Source organism: Pavona decussata, unplaced genomic scaffold (genome assembly GCF_977016875.1).
Source record: "Pavona decussata unplaced genomic scaffold, jaPavDecu1.1 SCAFFOLD_84, whole genome shotgun sequence".
In the NCBI taxonomy this organism is placed as follows: Eukaryota; Metazoa; Cnidaria; class Anthozoa; order Scleractinia; family Agariciidae; genus Pavona; species Pavona decussata.
In genome coordinates, this window is record NW_028145502.1 from 4,731,458 (window position 1) to 4,750,489 (window position 19,032).

The 19,032-nt window shown below is 36.5% G+C and overlaps 2 protein-coding genes and 1 long non-coding RNA gene across 3 annotated transcripts in view; all 3 read right to left on the reverse strand.

The window, feature by feature from the left end:
• LOC146475584 (uncharacterized) overlaps positions 1 to 19,032 on the reverse strand; it is an 873,425-nt gene that overhangs the window by 257,077 nt on the left and 597,316 nt on the right. The window lies entirely within an intron of this gene.
• On the reverse strand, positions 188 to 5,691 carry LOC146475592 (uncharacterized). The gene is made up of 3 exons (XR_014865920.1): positions 5,562 to 5,691; positions 4,914 to 4,985; positions 188 to 251 (listed from the first exon to the last, which is right to left on the reverse strand). It is a non-coding gene; the product is annotated as an uncharacterized LOC146475592 (long non-coding RNA).
• On the reverse strand, positions 10,717 to 12,978 carry LOC146475593 (uncharacterized). Its single transcript, XM_085115980.1, has one exon. It carries the CDS (start codon positions 12,682 to 12,684, stop codon positions 10,963 to 10,965), a length of 1,722 nt encoding a protein of 573 aa, XP_084972106.1. The 5' UTR covers positions 12,685 to 12,978; the 3' UTR covers positions 10,717 to 10,962.

Consider the following 19,032-nt stretch of genomic DNA (forward strand, 5'->3'; position numbering starts at 1 on the left):
TTAGATTAGGTTCTCTTATTGGCCAATTCAAGCTGACTCTCACGCGCCAACAACGAAAATTGCACAAGAGGGAGGAGCGTTCTGTCTTTCAATAGTAATCACGCGCCCAGAACTATTGGGAACATGTTTTCATTGTGGACAATGTTAGCGGAATTAACGACTTTCCAACATATACTCACATAGAAATAACATCTTGTGGCACAACGAATGCACGAGATCCAATGGCTTGTATAGGATTATCTGACAGCAATCTGCCGAAAGAAAGAAATTTTGTTGCGCACGTGCGAATCTAGCTTAATTACCGAACAAGAGGCTACCAAGTGCCCGAAACATTGTAAAACACTTTAAGAATAACACCTAAGTGAGATATATGAGAGATATTTGCTAGAAATACACTAGGGCTGATTTTGTCATTTTCGGTTTTTTTTTATTAATATTATAAATATATAATTTTCAATGCAAGGTACACAGCATTAATATTTATGCTGTTAACCATAATTTACAAACATTAATACAGTTTCAAAGTTTCTAGGTTACAAGCTATGCGTTTTCTTTCCTAGTTTTTGTCAGTCAATGATTAAAATTTCACAAAATGACAACATTGATAAAAAAAAAAACAATAACAACAACAACTTAGAAAACAAAACAAAACAAAAAACACATAAAAAATGCATATTAAATAAATATTGAAAGGTAGTAACTATTTCTAATTCAATGTTCACTTTTTGGCGAACGAGTGTGAGAAACTGTCAAAAAATAGTTCTATATTGTGTAGGCTGCTTCAGAAACCCACTTACAATCAAAATATTAATAATGTTAGGGATTGTTTCGTTTTATTGGTCGACCAACATTGGAAAGTCTTTTAAAAGGCTATAGCATAGGAGCAGCGTATTATTAGAACATGCGATGTAAGGAGTGAATATCAGTTAAGCATTGACCGCATGTATTGTTGCCACGAATTTTGGCTCTTCACAGACTTACTTTGGTTGTAAGAATGTTGTGAATAATCTTATATTGGAACATCGTTATTGCAATGTCGTTTTTGATCTGGAAAGGTAATTCGTATACTTTATGAATGGTTTCGTGAAAAAAAAAAAACGTATCTTAAGATCTTTTTTTATCAGCGGGTGGGCAGTACGATGATTTCCTTCAACAGAGTGCTTCATACATTTCTGTGGAAATAGGTTTCTTTTGTTTTCTCACTATCTAAAAATCGGAAAGGAGACTTTTTAATTGCAAAATTCCAAGAGACTGGTATAGTGTCAAACCAGCTTTTGTAGGAAAACTGTTTACCATTGATTACAATCTTTTCGTTATTCCAGATTATTCATGAGTAGCCTGCAGAACAGGTGCTAATTTTTTTATTTGTCTAAGGTTTTCCTCGTTTTTCAGGCGAGTGGAGGTAAGCATGAAGCTCGATTTACGCGCAATAGGTTATCGTGGGCCATCCATTCTTTTTTTTTTTTTTTTTAAAGCCCCATCCGCCGTCCGCCATTCGCACGTCCGTATCCTCGTTTTACAGAGTCCCCTCGGTTCCAGACTACTGGAGAGGAACTGAAAGTTTGGACTGCTGAGCTGAATGTTTGAATCGCCGAAGTGAATGTTTGAATCGAGCCACTGCACAACTACATTGTGAGACTATGTTTGAATTTATAATCTGGATTTCATATCTTAAAATTAAAGTGCAGAATGTTTCAACAGCAGGATTTCAGCATTTTCTATCGAAATTGAACGCGGAATTTATGGTGTAGTGTTTGAGTTTCAGGATTTCATTGAAGAAATGTACGTTTGGATTGAATGATCAAATGTTTGAATTGAAAAATGGCATGTTTGAATTGACGAAATGCATGCTTGAACTGAATGATAGGCCAGGCAATACAAGGAATGCATGTTTAACTTGAAGAATGGCATATCTGGATTGAAGAAAAGGGTGTTTGGATTGAAGAATCGAATGTTTGAAACAAACAATTCCATATTTGGATTGAATGATGGAAGGTTTGAATTGACCCATTCCGTATTTGCATTGAAGGATCGAAAGTTTGAACCGAACAATTGCACATTTGAATTGAAGGATGGAATGTTTGAATTGCAGGATCGAATGTTTGAATTGAAAGATTGAATGTTTGAATTGAAGGATCGAATGTTTGAATTGATAGTTTGAATTTTGACACTAAAAACGCGCCATAAAATAATGACGGCTGTTCGGCAGGCTAATTCATGAGTAGGTAGGGTTTCCATATAATTTTGTTTTGTATTTCCTGATTGTTTCAATAGTTCGAGACAAAATGATGGAGATTGTTAGCCTGTAATGTGTCAAACTGATAGTTACAGTTTATTTGAAAAGTTAGTACCCCATGCTTCTCCAGGGCGTCTTCTGGGATGACTTTCTAGGATGCTTCATTTACCGATTACATGCGCGGTATTCAAGAGACTTTTAAGGCTTTATTCATGATATTAAAGTTCGTCAACCTAAGTCCTTAATTTTTTTTTGTCGCCTATAATAGTTAACTTTTTAATTTCAGTGAGTTTTCCATCCCAGAAGAAATTGAAAGTTATAGAATTCATTTCTCTATTAAATTAACCCTATCTAGACCGGGTTTTTCTTTGTCTTCTGGGACGGGGGGGAGGGTGAGATACTTCACAAGTATAAAAGCTATGAAAGTGAGAGGTCAACAACGCGAAATGATGACGTCATATCTCGTGGTAATCATGTCGAGATGATCAAATGGCGGCCATTTTAGATCCAACATCATGGATTTTTTAATTTTCCCAAAACTTTAGCACCAAAATTGAAAGAAAAGTAAACAAAAAATAAAGGAACACTAATATGCGCTTAAAAAAAAGAGAAAAAATTACGGGAAGAAAACCGATTTTTTCTTCATTTTTAAAAGGGATTTTCTATTTCTGTAAAGAATGCCTGTCAAAAATTGGTGGCACTGGTAACATCAAAGACAATGAACACTAAAAGACCACATCAAGTTTTTCCTAAACAAATTTATTGCAAAAGTCCTGAAGTTCCAGGGCGTTTGTTCAAACATTCAAAAAGTGATTAAGGTTCAAAGAGAGTCCGCATTCCGCCCTGTCATCCCCCCGGTCTTCTAGATACGGTTACGTTTGAAGGTTCTAACGATTTATCGCGACCCTGGGGGATCTTGTTATTGTGCTGAGGCGACGTTATTTTGCGATGATGTCGTCTCGAAATGAAGGTTTCTGATTGGCTCAAAAACTGTCATGTAAGCGTTGGATGGTGTTGTTTATTTCTTTTCATTTGAGTTTACAAAGCTTCTGACACCGTTCAAGGGGCACTAATAATATTTGCTTTGTGTTGAACATGTACCCTATAAGGCGGATACAACTTTTTTCTTGAAGGTAAGCGATAAAGAGTGATTATAAATTCGATAAAGAGAAATTTACACTAAGGCTTAAAATACTTTTTCTTGAGTGTGAAAACGGCCACAGCAAATAACACTGATAAATTATGGCATTTTCAAAGCTAAAGGAGCTGATTTATTGGGACTGCTCCCCTTTTCAGACGCTTTGAGATGTTTTCGCTTTCCTCAAAGGTTTTTGTTTAAATTAATACCATGGCCAATATAAGTCGTCGAAGTTTTTACCCGCGCGTCTCTCCAGAAAATACCTTCTCAAGCCTTTTCTGTAGGCTGTCAACGTTGCAGGTTCATATTCTTCACCGAAAATTTTTTTTCTGGTGTCTCTTATCTCTAGAAAAAAAAGTGCTTCAAGAGCTCTGTTGCTGATTGTCTTTCATGGTTCTGTCTGTCAATTTGATCTTCTTGTCGTAGCTAGCGCAAACGCCGAATGGCAGACTCGGTAATTTTACAGCATTCTTCACCGCTTGGTTTATTTCAAAATTTTAAATATCTACGGCATCTAACCTAGGATAACAATGTTCCTTTTTCGTTTTTGGATACTAGTATGGTTGTTTTTTTTTATTCTTGCTTCTGGTTGTAAGCTTTATTCATCATTGTTTTCATGATGTTGTTTATCTCGCGGCGGTAACAAATTTTCAATAAATTTGCTTTGAAAATGTTTAAACCTACTAGCTGGTCTATTTCGTCAATGGTAGGTACTTTATGGACTGCAAATGTGTGCATTTTTTTTTGTAGTAAAAATTAAATCCTAAAATTCAAATAACCCGCGCAGAGAAAAAATGTGGCGTACAGATATTACGAAGGCTACAGTTTGACTGAAGTAAGAATTTCTCTTTCAATCAGCGAACGATTTGTACTTTATCCTTTTATTCTCTCCAACAAAATGATTGTATCGCGATAAAACCCTTAACACGGAATATATTTTCTATCAACTAGCCGTCATTATAAAGCCGTAATGTCGTGTCAAAATCGAATTTAGTTTATATTAGTGAGGTTTATTTTTTTCTATAAAGCCTAAGGTTTTTGTTCTCAACCAACTGCTAAAAGTCTTTTCTAAGTTCAGAATTTCGTCTACTGAAAATTAAGCTCTAGGTTTTGAATCAAACCTCTCGGCTATCGAGGCCAGCGAAAACCAAATAAAGTGGTCGAAGTCGTTTTTCTAATTCCAACAACCAAGCCGCATTCTTTTTGGTTTCATCTTTTTTTGTTTGGTTATTTTTGTTTTTCATCTTTCTTAATTTCTTTTATCGTGTTAATGCTAGGTCAAAAATTTAAGTTATTCAGGGTGTAAATATGGAAATTTCGATTTCTTTCGTTACATGTGTAAACTTAAAAGCCGTTCCTATTTATTTCATTCCTGGATAGTTCTGCCATGTAGTTTACGTTGCACGAGTTGAAATAATAGGCAAGTAGTCGAAGATACGTGAATTTCTATTTCTAGTCAAGTAGTTTTAGCTGGCATTCTAATAGTGTAGCTTATCAAAACACCTGGTGAAAGGTTTACTACTTTCTTAATATACTTACAAATATTTAAGTCTTATGAGGTTAACAAAAGTTTCCTCTGGTATTAAGCGGATGCTGTTATTTTGAAGAATCCTATTGAGAACAAAAAGCAGACAGGCAAACATGCAATAAATAAATAAATAAATAAATAAATAAATAAATAAATAAATAAATTAATAAATAATTATGTAAATGAATGAATGAATGCACGAACGAACGAACAAATGAATGAATGAATAAAAAACTGTTAAAATTGTGCGGCGCTACAGTTTTTGTTACAAATTCAGTTGTAGCTATTCGCCGACAATTATTGTTGTAACTCGATTATTTTTTTTCATTCTTAATTGCTCAACATTATATTTTGCAGACGAGCGTTCAGTTTCTCGTAAACCATGCCCGTACATGGTGTTTAATTTTTCTGTTCAATCAATCGATTATTCAAACAATAAATCAGTCAGTCAATCAATCAGTGATGTTCAAGCCTAACATATAGTCAACGACGAAGGAGGATTGGGAATAAGGATTGGAGAATAAGTTCAGAGTTTCGATTCCATATTATCGACTAAAGAGTACCGTAACTAAACACATCCATACTTCAACTATGAAATCAATGGACATGCTATACCTCAACCCTAATAAAAACATGACAGACCATAGGATGCTACTTACAAATATTGCAGAGACTGTTGATTCCAGAAAAGACCAGCGGTAATGTTCACGAGTTTATTATCTGCCAAGTTACTGGAAAAATACAAACAAACAAATAAAAACAAGACAACAGAAGAGACTTTCTATTAGGTTTATAACCATTTTCCAACAATTAGCAATAACCAATAATGAATCCTTTGCATGAATGTTGCTCCATTTGCCACATGACTGTTGGGTTCATTCCTTTTAAGGTGTTTTCCAAGAATTCCTTTTGTACTGTTGCCCTTTGATTATGGCATGAACTACTCCACTACTTGGCTTCATTGATTTCAGTTGTGCTATCGACAGTTCATTGGTTCTTGCAATTTCAATAGCTTTGTCGAGAGATAGAGTCGGAGCACCAGCAAGTTGTTGAAAATAGAGTCGCGACGTTAAAATTGATATTGAATTAACCCAGGATTTTACAGCTGCAAATTTCGCCACCATAATAACTATGCTCAATTTTTTTTTAAGTTTGTTTGCTTTTATAAAACAAGATTTAATTTATAAAACAAGTTCTAAATTGCTCTTACTTTGGATATTATAAGGTTAGTGACTTCTATCTTCCCCGCATTCTCGTTAAAACCGTTTATGTCTAGCGGATGATTCTACTATTTGTTTAAAAAAAAGACTGGGCGTCAGATCCCAAAAAGTTTGTTAGCCACCACTTGTTTTCTCACGAAACGACCTATGAGCTTGAACTTCAGAAATTCCTAACTGATAACATAATTTCCATACAGATCTGTGTGCAATTTCTGACTTGTTACAACAATTTTCCCTTGTTGCGTGTTTGAATTAGGAGGAGTATGTGTGGTATACGTCTTCCTGTGGTATCTCATCTAAGTTTTCTATAGTCGTAATTGTGTACTACATCTATGTCTAATTTTTTTATTTGCAGAGGTAAATTTACATTTCTCTTTTTGCCGTTGTTGCATATGAATAGCGTCTTTGTTATTCTTCCATTTTAAGTACCTTTAGTACGTCCCTTGCAGAACATACCAACAACTATACAGCTACTAAATTGCACAAAATACACTGAAGTAGTAGAGCACAAAACAACGTGGGGCAACAATATTACTGATATTTTACCCTGCGTCACTTGATGATGCAGTTAAAAACAAGAACAGCGTTATTTCATACAAACAGTGATTGCCAATGATCAGGGTTGTTTCTAATTCTTCTAGTTTTTTCACTTTTGTTGGAGTAAGAACCTTAAAGGGCCCTAGTCAGCCACACCTTGGTCTTTGTTCATTTGCGAGAGTTTGGCTGTTCTATTTTATTCGGAGCATGTCGAAATGAACGAAACCACTGTGAAACTACTAAAGATAATGAAACATACTTTTAGGAACTCAACTTACAGTAACAGGCCCGTAGCAAGGCTAAAACAGCTGAGGGGGCTTAGCAAAACAGTGAAACAAAAAACTACCTAACCCCCCCCCCCCCCTACCCCCGTCACTCAAAAATAGACTCATTTGGGAGTTTAAGATGCAACGAGAACATCAAAAAACCCGGTAGATTTAGTAAGTAAAAAAAAAACTTTGCACTTGGATCACACTCTTAGGTACATGTTTTTGCCTTTTCTTTAACGTGGTCTACTACGTTAAGTTTCCTAATTTCACGTTTGAAGGAGAACGTAGACAAACGACGACAAATTTTTCTTCCTCTTTTTAAATTTAGAATCGGGCAGGAAGAATCCGACTGCAGGAGAATTGTTTTTCCTCTGGTCTTGAGGACATATTTGTGTGGCTTTTTTGTGTGACAACGCGGGAACACTAAATTGTTACAAAACTAAGAACATTTGTATTGCTTAAAATGAGCGGATGTCTTAGAAAACAAGTAGTTTATTTCCACAGCTTTCACAGCTTCCGATTGGTTGATTTAAGTCCATTTTAATTCTTATTTCCGATTCACAAGATAGGAGTGCCTGTTAGCGAAGGAAACTGACAGGTAGTAAACAGACTATTAAAGCTTGTGAAAAGGCACTTGCAGCGTTAGAATTCAACATTAATTTGTTTTAATTATATATTTTTGGGCACAATGCTTTTTAACTTCCCAAAATTCTGGGGGGGGGGGGGGGGGGGGGCTCAAGCCCTTCCTGCCCCTCCCCCCGCTATGGGCCTGCAGTAAAGCAATAATATTTCGCTTCACCATGCAATATCAATAATTTCGATGGCATCTAAAATGGCTGAAGCTGACTAGGGTCCTTTAAACACGGCAGACTACCTTTGCAAAATTCTCCAGTCACAAAGTCTTGCTAATGAAACTGTATAATACGGGAAATTATTGAAAAAAAACACATTACTATGAACTTTGCTCCATTTTCTGATTTGTATCACGTGGCTATGGCATGGTCCAATGTCGCCATCGATTGAACCAGGCTTACAACATATGAATATTGACCAAATCCGGTTGAATATGAACAATCATGTGCTAAGTTATATCAAACAGACCTTTTAATGACAACTGGCTCAAAAGACAGGAAAATGGACCCTTGGAGACAGTCCTCCCTTCTATGATACGCGGGTAAACTTTAACTTGATGGCCAAAAGGAATACCTAAAAAGGCGTCGGTAGCATTTCGGGGAAACACATATAAGCCATCCGACCAATGACAAGACAAAAAGGAACTTAAAGTACTTCCAAATTCGTCGCTTCACTGCTAAGATGCAATAAAGAAAAACATAATGACGAATACATTTTACTCTGGCGTGAAAATCCTTTGCACATTGTAGGCTTAACGAGAAGAAGAGGAAGAATAAGAAGAAGAAGAAGAAGAAGAAGAAGAAGAAGAAGAAGAAGAAGAAGAAGAAGAAGAAGAGAAGAAGAAGAAGAAGAAGAAGAAGAAGAAGAAGAAGAAGAAGAAGAAGAAGAAGAAGAAGAAGAAGAAGAAGAAGAAGAAGAAGAAGAAGAAGAAGAAGAAGAAGAAGAAGACGAAGGAGATCGTTTCCCAAACTTCCCGGTTCCTTTGACGTGTGCTTAAAGACCATAAGAAGAGATGTAAAACTCCGTTTAGATTGTCTTACATCAACAGTTAGTTTAAACTTAAGCAACTTATCATTTATATGACATTTTTAATCTCCGGAATATCCGTCTTTTCCGTGTGTTGTGAAAAGTTGTTTGACTAAAAAAACAATTGTGTTAAAGTTTGACTGCTGGTATAACTCAAGGTTAACTTGAGTTTCATTTTTCCGGGAAATCCGGAAAATCCGTCTTTTCCGTGTGTGATGACAAGTTGATTGACTCAAATAAATTGTTTAAAGGTAGATGACTGCTGGTGAAACTTAGTATAAACCAAGTTTCGACTTCATATCTCCGGGAAATCCGCAAAATCCACCTTTTCCATCTGGTAATAAAATAGTTGTTTGACTCACAAAATGTTGTTAAAGTAAAGCTTGAACTCTGGTAGAACGTGAGTTCAATTTAACCTTCATGTCTCCGGAATGTCCGTAAAATCCGTGTATTTGAAATGAAAAACAGAAATTTACTAAGACTTGACTGCTGGTGAAATTCATGAAGTGCACAACTTTTTTTATGAGTACGGAAAAAGCGGATTTCACGGATTTCCCGGAGACATGAATGTTTAATGATTAAACTTGCAGTGATGACTGACTGCTGACTGACACAACCTTTTTTATATGATGACGGAAAATACGGATTTTCCGGATTTCCCGGAGATATGAATATTTAATATTATTCAATGTTAATTTAATATTATACTTCTCTTTTTTACTGTAAGTATATATATATTATTATATAATATATTATATATATATATATAATATATATATACTTACAGTAAAAAAGAGAAGTATTATATTGAATTAACATTGAATAATATTAAATATTCATATCTCCGGGAAATCCGGAAAATCCGTATTTTCCGTCATCATAAAAAAAGGTTGTGTCAGTCAGCAGTCAGTCATCACTGCAAGTTTAATCATTAAACATTCATGTCTCCGGGAAATCCGTGAAATCCGCTTTTTCCGTACTCATAAAAAAAGTTGTGCTCTTCATAAATTTCACCAGCAGTCAAGTCTTAGTAAATTTCTGTTTTTCATTTCAAATACACGGATTTTACGGATTTTACGGACATTCCGGAGACATGAAGGTTAAGTTGAACTCACGTTCTACCAGAGTTCGAGCTTTACTTTAACAACATTTTGTGAGTCAAACAACTATTTTATCACCAGATGGAAAAGGTGGATTTTCCGGATTTCCCGGAGATATGAAGCATTGGTTGAACTTACTTGCCACCACAGTTCAAGTTTTAATAAAATTTGTTGGAGTCAAACAACCTTTTCAAAACACACGGAAATGACGGATTTTACGGATTTCCCGGAGATATGACGCTCAAGTTGGACTTACGTCCCACCAGAGCTCAAGCTTTAATACAATTTATTTCAGTCAAAAAACTTTTCACCACACAAGGAAAAGGCGGATTTTACGGATTTTGTGGCGATATACATGAATCTTATGTTACTCATTCACGGCACAAATAGTGTTAATCATATGTTGAGGGATATTGTGGAAAGGTTAATCCTTCAGGAAACATCTATAAAGTTTGTACATCACAGAAATTTGTTTTTGGATTCGTTCGCTTTGATGCCGTGTTCATTGCCAGACAAGCAGACAACTTATTAACGTAAATATCTTCTGCCGACCATGCACGTATCTATCACGGAATTACTTTGATTACGATTGCAAGCATCTTTCAGTCTCAAAAGGCAAAAGGCAGCCGCGAAAAACACAGAACAAAGGGTTTTTGTAAAGAAGTTTGACGATGACAATCATTTCTGGTCTTCATTATTACGTTCGGTCCTAAATACTGACACCAAATGCAGCATATCTGTCGGTCGTTCCTTTGAATTATTGTTAGGAAACAGCGCCATTACCTGGATTGTATGAGAGTTTTGATTGCATTGTTTGGGCATCTGAATTAATTTCATTTAGAGAGCAGATCTATTTCGAACAAGTGTTAAGTCGCTAAAGGCAATCAGGAGAAATGAACGGTCGTGGTTCTCAAGGATTTGACGTAAACATGCAATTTTGTGACTACTGACATGGATTTTACAAGACAGTGTATGCAATATCAAGTTTATTGGGTTGTCGAGGCCTCTTTTGCGCTGCTTTATGTCTAATTCTTTTCGATTTCGTCTGGTAACATAATCAAGGAAGAGCAAAATCGTTAAATTTCTGTGGCAGTTCAGTTTGATGAAAAGCAAGCATTTTGCTTCAATGACTGTTGTTGGACTTTACTTTACGAGAAAGCACGTTAAGCTTTCAAAGTAGCGGATATGCCAAAAAAAAAAAAACAACAACAAACAAACAACCTATATCATTGATGGCATGTAAGCGTTTTTATGCGGGTATAAGTCCCTCTGGTGTCAAGCCAGCGGCATTTTCATTCCAGCCCTTTTCTTCAGAGAGTCCGCAGTTCTTCCCTCTTGAAACTTGAACTCAGGATCTCTAAGAATAGCAGTCCACTGTCCAAACCCGTACTTAGTTATCCCTTCCTTTAGAAAATAGTCCTCTTGTGTTGTGAATTTTAAAACATGACGAATGTTCCTCTGAGAGCGCAAGATTCTTTTAGGCAGGGCGTCCTTTTTGGGGGAGGAGTTTTCATTTTGCACTGGTTCAACAGAAGGCCCGGCGTTGGAAGTTGAATCGCCGAGTCTTGCGTTGACGTCCTCGTCCACTTCTGACCCCTTAGCGCCTTGAAGTTTCTGTAGGCACTCGTGACCCTTTAAAGCAACTTCTCGGGATCGTTGTTTTTGATAGTGAACTTTAGCAACGGCAGAGCTGTGTTTTTGGTCTTCCGACAAAATCCTCTGCTCTTCGCTAGTGAGCTGATTGAGGCTTTGCGTTTCAACAATTTGGCGATAACGCGTGGGATGGATGTACTTTCCAATTGCATCAAAGACCAGTTTGCTCATGATCTCGCCCAATTTACCGTGTTGGCCTCCATTTCTGTTGACGAGAACGAAATCACACTTGGGTTTAAGCAAAGGTCTAACGTACGAGATGTAGCCATTGAGCACTTGCATGTTTGCATCGGAAAGAATCAAAGAGTCAAATCCATACTTTCCGGCAGTCTTGAAAGTTTTCTGATCAATGAATCCACCCTTTTCCTTCGCTGTATCAATCATGTCCACCGTCAAATATTGATAAGTCATAGGACGTGACCCCTTCACTTTGATGAACAGATACATGGCTACGAATTTCGTGGCAAATGTCAAGTCAGAGGGGTTAACTTGAGCTGGACTCGATTTGCAGATCTTCACGGTATTTTCGTAGCGCGGCAGATGGAATTTCACGACCTCCAGCAACTCCTCCATTGTTGCCCAGTGGCCTCTTGCTTCCAGTGTTTCGATGTCTAAATCTTGTGTCCACTGCAATCGCATCATCTTTGCAACTGTTTTTCTGGCTCTTTTGAGGTACAACTCTGTTGCAGAGAACTTTTGAAAGACTGCCTCTGATGCACCGTGTAGTTTTCTGAAGTCGATCATTTCGGAAATAGCGTCTATGTAGCCTAAACGCCCACCATGGCCGAGCTTGCATTCGTCTTGTAAGTAGTCGATAAACCTGAACAACAAATTTGGAGAACATAAACTAAAGTCCACCACGTCAAAAGTCAACTCTTCCTCGTCTTCACAGCAAAATCTTAGAAACTTAAAGCATCTTGTAACTATTTGTTGCGCTGTGCGATCCTTCTTGTAACCGCCACCACTTCCAGTCAACCATTTTGTGAACAACTCGGCAATGTCACACGATAATGAAAACGAAGGAAGTAACTTCACGGCATGCTTTGGGCTCTCGGTTGTTTGATCTTGAATTGGTTTCACCATTGGAACATTTCGCGAATCTGTGATTTCTTTCGAACTGGGCTTTTCATCAAAATAAAAGAACCAACTGTGCTTGTTATAAACATGTTTTCTGCAGCCTCTTTGACTTTGAAATCCATCATGGTCGCACTCTTGTATTGGGCAGTGATACAAGCTGTCGGTTTCATCTTTTTCCAAGTGAAGCCGTTTCGGTTTGGGCGACGCTCCATCGATATCCGACCAATCGACTTTATACTTCTTGCTCATTTTGCCTTTTAAGCGCATCTAGTCAACACGATCTCGTTTAAATCTGAACCATAACCGAGGAGCCGATGACGAGCAAAGGAACTGCATATATGTTTGTATTTGCCAAAGCATGCCCTTACTTGCCCGCCCTCATTACTATTGTGCAAAATTCATGACAGTGACATGCCACCAAACTCGCCCAAGCAGGTCTGAGCGCGCCTTATTGTTTGCCTCATTCCCAAAGGCCACCTTAATTTGGGAACAAAATGGGAATGCGTAGAAAAATGGTCCAAACTCTGCTCTCAAACAACCAATTTGGGAACAATATGTTCTATTCAAAGAGAGGAACTCGGAACAAAACAGTCCTAAATGACCAATTTGGGAACAATGTGTTCCATCAACAGAAAGGAACTCGGAACAAAACAGTCCTAGATGACCAATTTGGGAACAATGTGTTCCATCAACAGATAAGAACTCGGAACAAAACAGTCCTTATTTATCAATTTGGGAACAATGTGTTCCATGCACAGATAGGAACTCGGAACAAAACAGTCCTTATTTATCAATTTCGGAACAATGTGTTCCATGCACAGATAGGAACTCGGAACAAAACAGTCCTTATTTATCAATTTGGGAACAATGTGTTCCATGCACAGATAGGAACTCGGAACAAAACAGTCCTAATTTACCAATTTGAGAACAATATGTTTCATTTACAGTTGGGAACTCGGAACGAAACAGTCCTTATTTATCAATTTCGGAACAATGTGTTCCATCAATAGATAGGAACTCGGAACAAAACCGTTCTTATTTATCAATTTGGGAACGAAGTGTTCCATTTACAGATAGGAACTCGGAACAAAACAGTCCTAAATGACCAATTTGGGAACAATGTGTTCCATCAATAGAAAGGAACTCGGAACAAAACAGTCCTAAATGACCAATTTGGGAACAATGTGTTCCATTTACAGATAGGAACTCGGAACAAAACAGTCCTTATTTGTCAATTTCGGAACAATGTGTTCCATGCAAAGATAGGAACTCGGAACAAAACAGTCCTAATTTATTAATTTGAGAACAATATGTTCCATTTACAATTGGGAACTCGGAACGAAATATTCCTCTTTTACACTAGAGTGAACATTTTGTTCCTACCTTGTAAAACATCTGGTCCTCTTATAGTCAATAGGAACACAAAAACGAGGAACAGTCCATACTAGAGGAACGTTCCTTTTGGAATATAGGAACAGCCAACAAAACTTAAAATCAGCGAAAAAAAGAGTCAAAGACTATAGAAAAACTCCAAAAAGTGTAAGTCAAGCGCTGCGGCGAAATGAAAACAATCTTTAAAATTTGGTGAAGTCTCATTCAATCGAAGGCAGCAAAACGCGCCAGGATCAAATTTTGGGAAATGTAGAAGAAGAAGACGAAGAAGAGGAAAAAGACAGAAAAGCTACAAAGTAAATTGACGGTGGCACACTTACATGTACTCTAGGTACGATAAGGTGGAAAAGATTCCTGAAGAAAGATTTCTTAAACCATTTCCATACAAACCCCTGCAATGAAATTAGCTTCTTTTAGTATTTCAGACAACTTAAAAGAAGGACGAAACTATCAAAACATACCGTACCATAATAAAACGTGATAATTATGTTAGAAACAAATTGAAATGTAAAGCTGAAACTCTATCGTCCAGCAACATTAGACGTTATCGTTTCCAGTTCCAGTTCTTTCCAACCATTTTTTAACTGATGGTTGACATTTTGCAATACAAACCACGCAGATTTAATTTTACAGCTCTACAAACGGAGGCCACATAGACATTCAAGACTGAAAAACAAAGCCTAACGTCTCGATCAAGAATATAACAAGTCCTGTTTTCGTTCCGTTTTTCTTGATTATATTAACCTGAGCATAGATTTCGAAAGAAAATGATTAATAATAGTTGGCTAGTGTTCTCAGTACAGCTAAGTTACTTGGTAAAATAGTAGTCAAATTTTGTGGCACAAGGTTGCAAACTAGATTATTTAAACGATCTCAAAGTAGACAATTAATATCTTTAAATTTTAGATTAGAAGAAAAAGATTTGAAGGAGTCCTCGAGTCCGATGGGATTAAATAACCTACGAGTAAGCTTAATAAAACAAGCACCAACATCAAAACTTGTCAAATTAAAACTCCAAGTTTAGTTGGCACAAGGCTTAGTCAAAGTTCTCATAGAAGACAGTGAACACACCATGTGTTCGCCAACACAGCTGCCAACTCTTTTCCCCTGTTTTTGTTTTTATTTTATTTTATCAAGAGAGTGTTTGTTTATGTCTGAGACGTATTTGCTGCGAATTCGGTTAAATTCGGCTTATAGATATAGGCGATATTAACGCGAGGAAGCGAAACACGATCTCAGACCATCGTGAATTTTCCTTCTTGGCGGCAGTGAAAGAATATACACAGATTTGCTCCGAAGTATCGGAGCAAATGACGACGAATTTTGCCTACGTTTTTTCCTCTCTGTCCACTTTATGGCTCAAAGGTGATGATCGAAGTAAAATCACAGCTGGTTTTACGGGGATTATGCAACGAGAACTTGCATGATCGATCCCCCTGCCATATGAACGATCATGGCATTTGAAGATTTATAACAGCTCTGGTAATAGCTGCTATCATATCGGTGGCAGAAAAAAAATGACTGGATTTTTTTTTTAATTTCGTAAAATAAAAGATTATAAAAGGTATAAACATGCATTCTTTCTAAGATGGATTTAACCCTCATTATCACGTGAAACACTTTAACTTTGAAGCTTTCACGAAAAAAAAAAAAAGATTCTCCAAGATGACTCCAAAAAAATATCTTTAACATTGGTCTCTTTGGGGTGTCTGGAATCTCAATGAACTTCTCCTACTGGAAATGAAATTATTTTAATGCGCTACAATAATAGGACCCAGGGTGCAGTGCAAGGGTATCATGTTAAATCACTGCTAAAAGAGAAATAAATATCAACAACCAAGATAGTTAATAACACTTACAGATACTTCAACTTTTTTAGGTTTGAAAATATATTTCCCAATAGGTGTTGAAAATATATTTGCTTAAGGGTTAATATAGGTAATAAATATTGTACGGAAACATGATGGGATTAGGTTAGTTATTTCAATTCATAACAGGGTTGGGGCACTCTATTTTAAAACCTTTTATACACCGAAAACAAATTCCGACATTTTTTTTTTGTCAGCTAATAAGTCTGTTTGCCTTTGGTTTTCCTGAAGTCTTCTTAACTAAGACCAAGGCCGAGGCTGGGTGCCAAAAGTTAGGGAAACTTGTTTCTCGTAATACGCCTCAAAATAGATAACTTGGGATAGAACAAAGTACTTCCGAATTAGTCGCTTTACTGCTTAGATGCAATAAAGAAAACAAAATAACAACGAATACGTTTTACTCGGGCGTGAAAATCCTTTGTACATTGGATTTAACTCTTATTATTACGTGAAACACTTAAACTTTGAAAATTTCACGAAAAAAAATATCTTTAACATTGGTCTCTTTGGGGTGCCTGGAATCTCAACGAACTTCTCCTACTGGAAATGAAATTATGATAGACGCTATTTTAATGCGAATGCGCTACAATTATTGGACCCAGGGTGCCGTGCAAGTGTATCATGTTAAATCACTCATAAAAGAGAAATAAATATCAACAACCAAGATAGTTGATAACACTTACAGATACTTCAACTTTGTTAGGTTAGAAAATATATCTCCCGATAGGTGTTCAATTTTATTCTTGTCTAGGTATCTGTAAATGGAAGGGAAATTATATTTGCTTAAGGGTTAATATAGGTAATAAATATTTTACGGAAATATGACAGGATTATGTTAGTTATTTCAATTCATGACAGGGCTGGGGCACTCTATTTTAAAATCTTTTGTACACCGAAAACAAATTCCGACACTTTTTTTTTTTTGTCGGCTGAGAAAGTGAAAAACAATTGAAAAATAAGGCACCTAACGTCGAAACCGGGACAATCTGACGACCAGCCTACCATTTACGGTGTTTTACTGTCACAGCCAATTATCATAACATGCCTTTGGGTTTTTAAAAAGACTAAATAATAGTATATTATCTGCATTGTTACCAACAACTAATATGTTGTGTTCGAGTACGTTTCATTAAGCTGTTAGGAGAGAAAATAAATAGCTTATTGTAGTTACTATAGTTTTGAGGCTCTCGTTACTGAATAACGAATTGTACTATTGGATCTTTTGGCACGCTTAAAAGCAAACCATATTTAGCCATGTTTAGTATAAGCCATTCATATTTACTCGCATTTACCTTCTAGTTGCACGACATTTTATCCATTTTTTTCTGATATTAGATTATATATTTAACCGACGCGTACGTATTCGCAGGTTCTTTTTGTCGGCTTAGAAAGAGAAAAAAAAAAGTAAAAAATAAGGCACCAATAGTCCCCCTATGTTAATGAAACTAGACAATCTGACAACCAGCCTAAGATTTGCGGTGTTATACTGTCACAGCCAATCTTAATAACATGTTTTTTAATGTTATAAACAGATGGAATAATACTATATCATCTTGCATTGTTACCGACAAATTATGTTGTGTTGGAGTACGTTTCATTAAGCTTCTCTTCGTAAGGGATACCCGTCATATTGTTCCCTGTATTTTTTTTTTATTTTTTTGCCATAGCAGTTCGAGTTCTTTGTTCGACATTTCATGTTAACATTTAACTCCCGATTCATTTTGAGGCATTTCGATTTAAAATCCACTTTACAACTCAAATAGCTAACTGCTTTGCTTGCTAGTTTCAACATGTTATTTTTTTTTTCTTTTTAGTCTTCTAATAAGTCTGACTGCCTTTGGTTTTCCTGAAGTCTTCTTAACTAAGACCAAGGCCGAGACGGGGTGGCAGAAGTTAGGGGAACTTGTTTCTCGTATTTAATACGCATCAAAATAGCTTACTTGGGATAGAATAAAGTACTTCCGAATTCGTCGCTTTACTGCTTAGATGCAATAAAGAAAAAGATAATGACGAATACGTTTTACTCGGGCGTGAAAATCCTTTGTAAATTGTTGAAATCGTCAGATGTAGACTTAACGAGAAGAATAAGAAAAAGACAGAACAGCTACTAAGCAAATTAATGGTGGCACACTTACATGTACTGTAGATCCCTTAACGTGGAAAAGATTCCTGAAGAAAGATTGCTTAAACCATTTCCAGACAAACCCCTGCAATGAAATTAGCTTCTTTTAGTATTTCAGACCAGTTAAAAGAAGGAGAAAACATGCTGTACCACAATAGAACGTCATAATTATGTTAGAAACGAATTTGAGTGTAAAGCTGAAACACTATCATGCAGCAACATCACACGTTGTCGTTTCCAGTTCTTCTTTTTCTTCCTTTTTTTTTTGTTTTTTTTTTGTTTTTTTTCGTAATTCTTGCATTCATTAAACGATAATAAGAATTACGGCGGGCCAGAAGTTAGGGAAACTTGTTCCTTGTAATACGCCTCAAAATAGCTATCTTGGAAATGAACAAATCCAAACTTTATGAACGCAATATTGCAGAATTTTATCAATCCAAAGGGCTATTTTCACGATGGCGTCACGATGGCGTAGAACGGGGAAGGATTATGGCCGCGGAAACTTTAATCCTGAATAAAGTTTTTCTATAGTATTTCCTCAAACGCCATGGGACTTGTTGATTTTTTTCAGAAATTTACCTGGGAACCGTTTGATGTGGTCCGTTAGTGTACTGTTCATTCACCTTGATGTTACAATGAAGACCACGTTTTGATAGGCCGTTTTGTTTATTGTTTTGGTTTGTTTTTCTTTTGTTGTTGTTGTTGTTGTTTTGTTTTTTTACTTGCTCTTCAACAAGAAAGGCCGAAAATACTTACAACGAAAAAAATTCTTTAAAATAGACGAAGGACTAATGCTTGAAACGTCACTAATCGAATCTCCTCACAATGGCCAAATGACCTTATCAACTCTGTTAATTAAACCAAACATCAGTGATTTTACGCTTGCGTTCCAGAATGTTGCCCGCTTTGGAAATGAACGGGCAATTAATTTTTTGCATTCTGCGCGCGCATTTTATTAACACGGAAAATCACAAATTAATCTTCGTAAGATCAAAAATTAATCTTCGTAATACGCACTCTTGATCCCCATAAAATCAACGAACTCCTCGCTTACCATTCGATTAAGTTGTTTTCGTTTTTCACGTTACGACGCCATCACCAATAACGTAACCCACAACTCCCTGATTCGCTCTTTCGAAGGGCTACAAACGAAACATCGATCAGGACTCGAGTGTCTTTAGCTGACCAAATTACCTTCAAGACTTATAAATCTAAACATTCCATTCGCCTCAC

What these genes read in the sequence shown, in the direction of transcription:
- LOC146475593 (XM_085115980.1), bottom strand. Translation starts at nt 12,684, where the DNA reads ATGCGCTTAAAAGGCAAAATGAGCAAGAAGTATAAAGTCGATTGGTCG.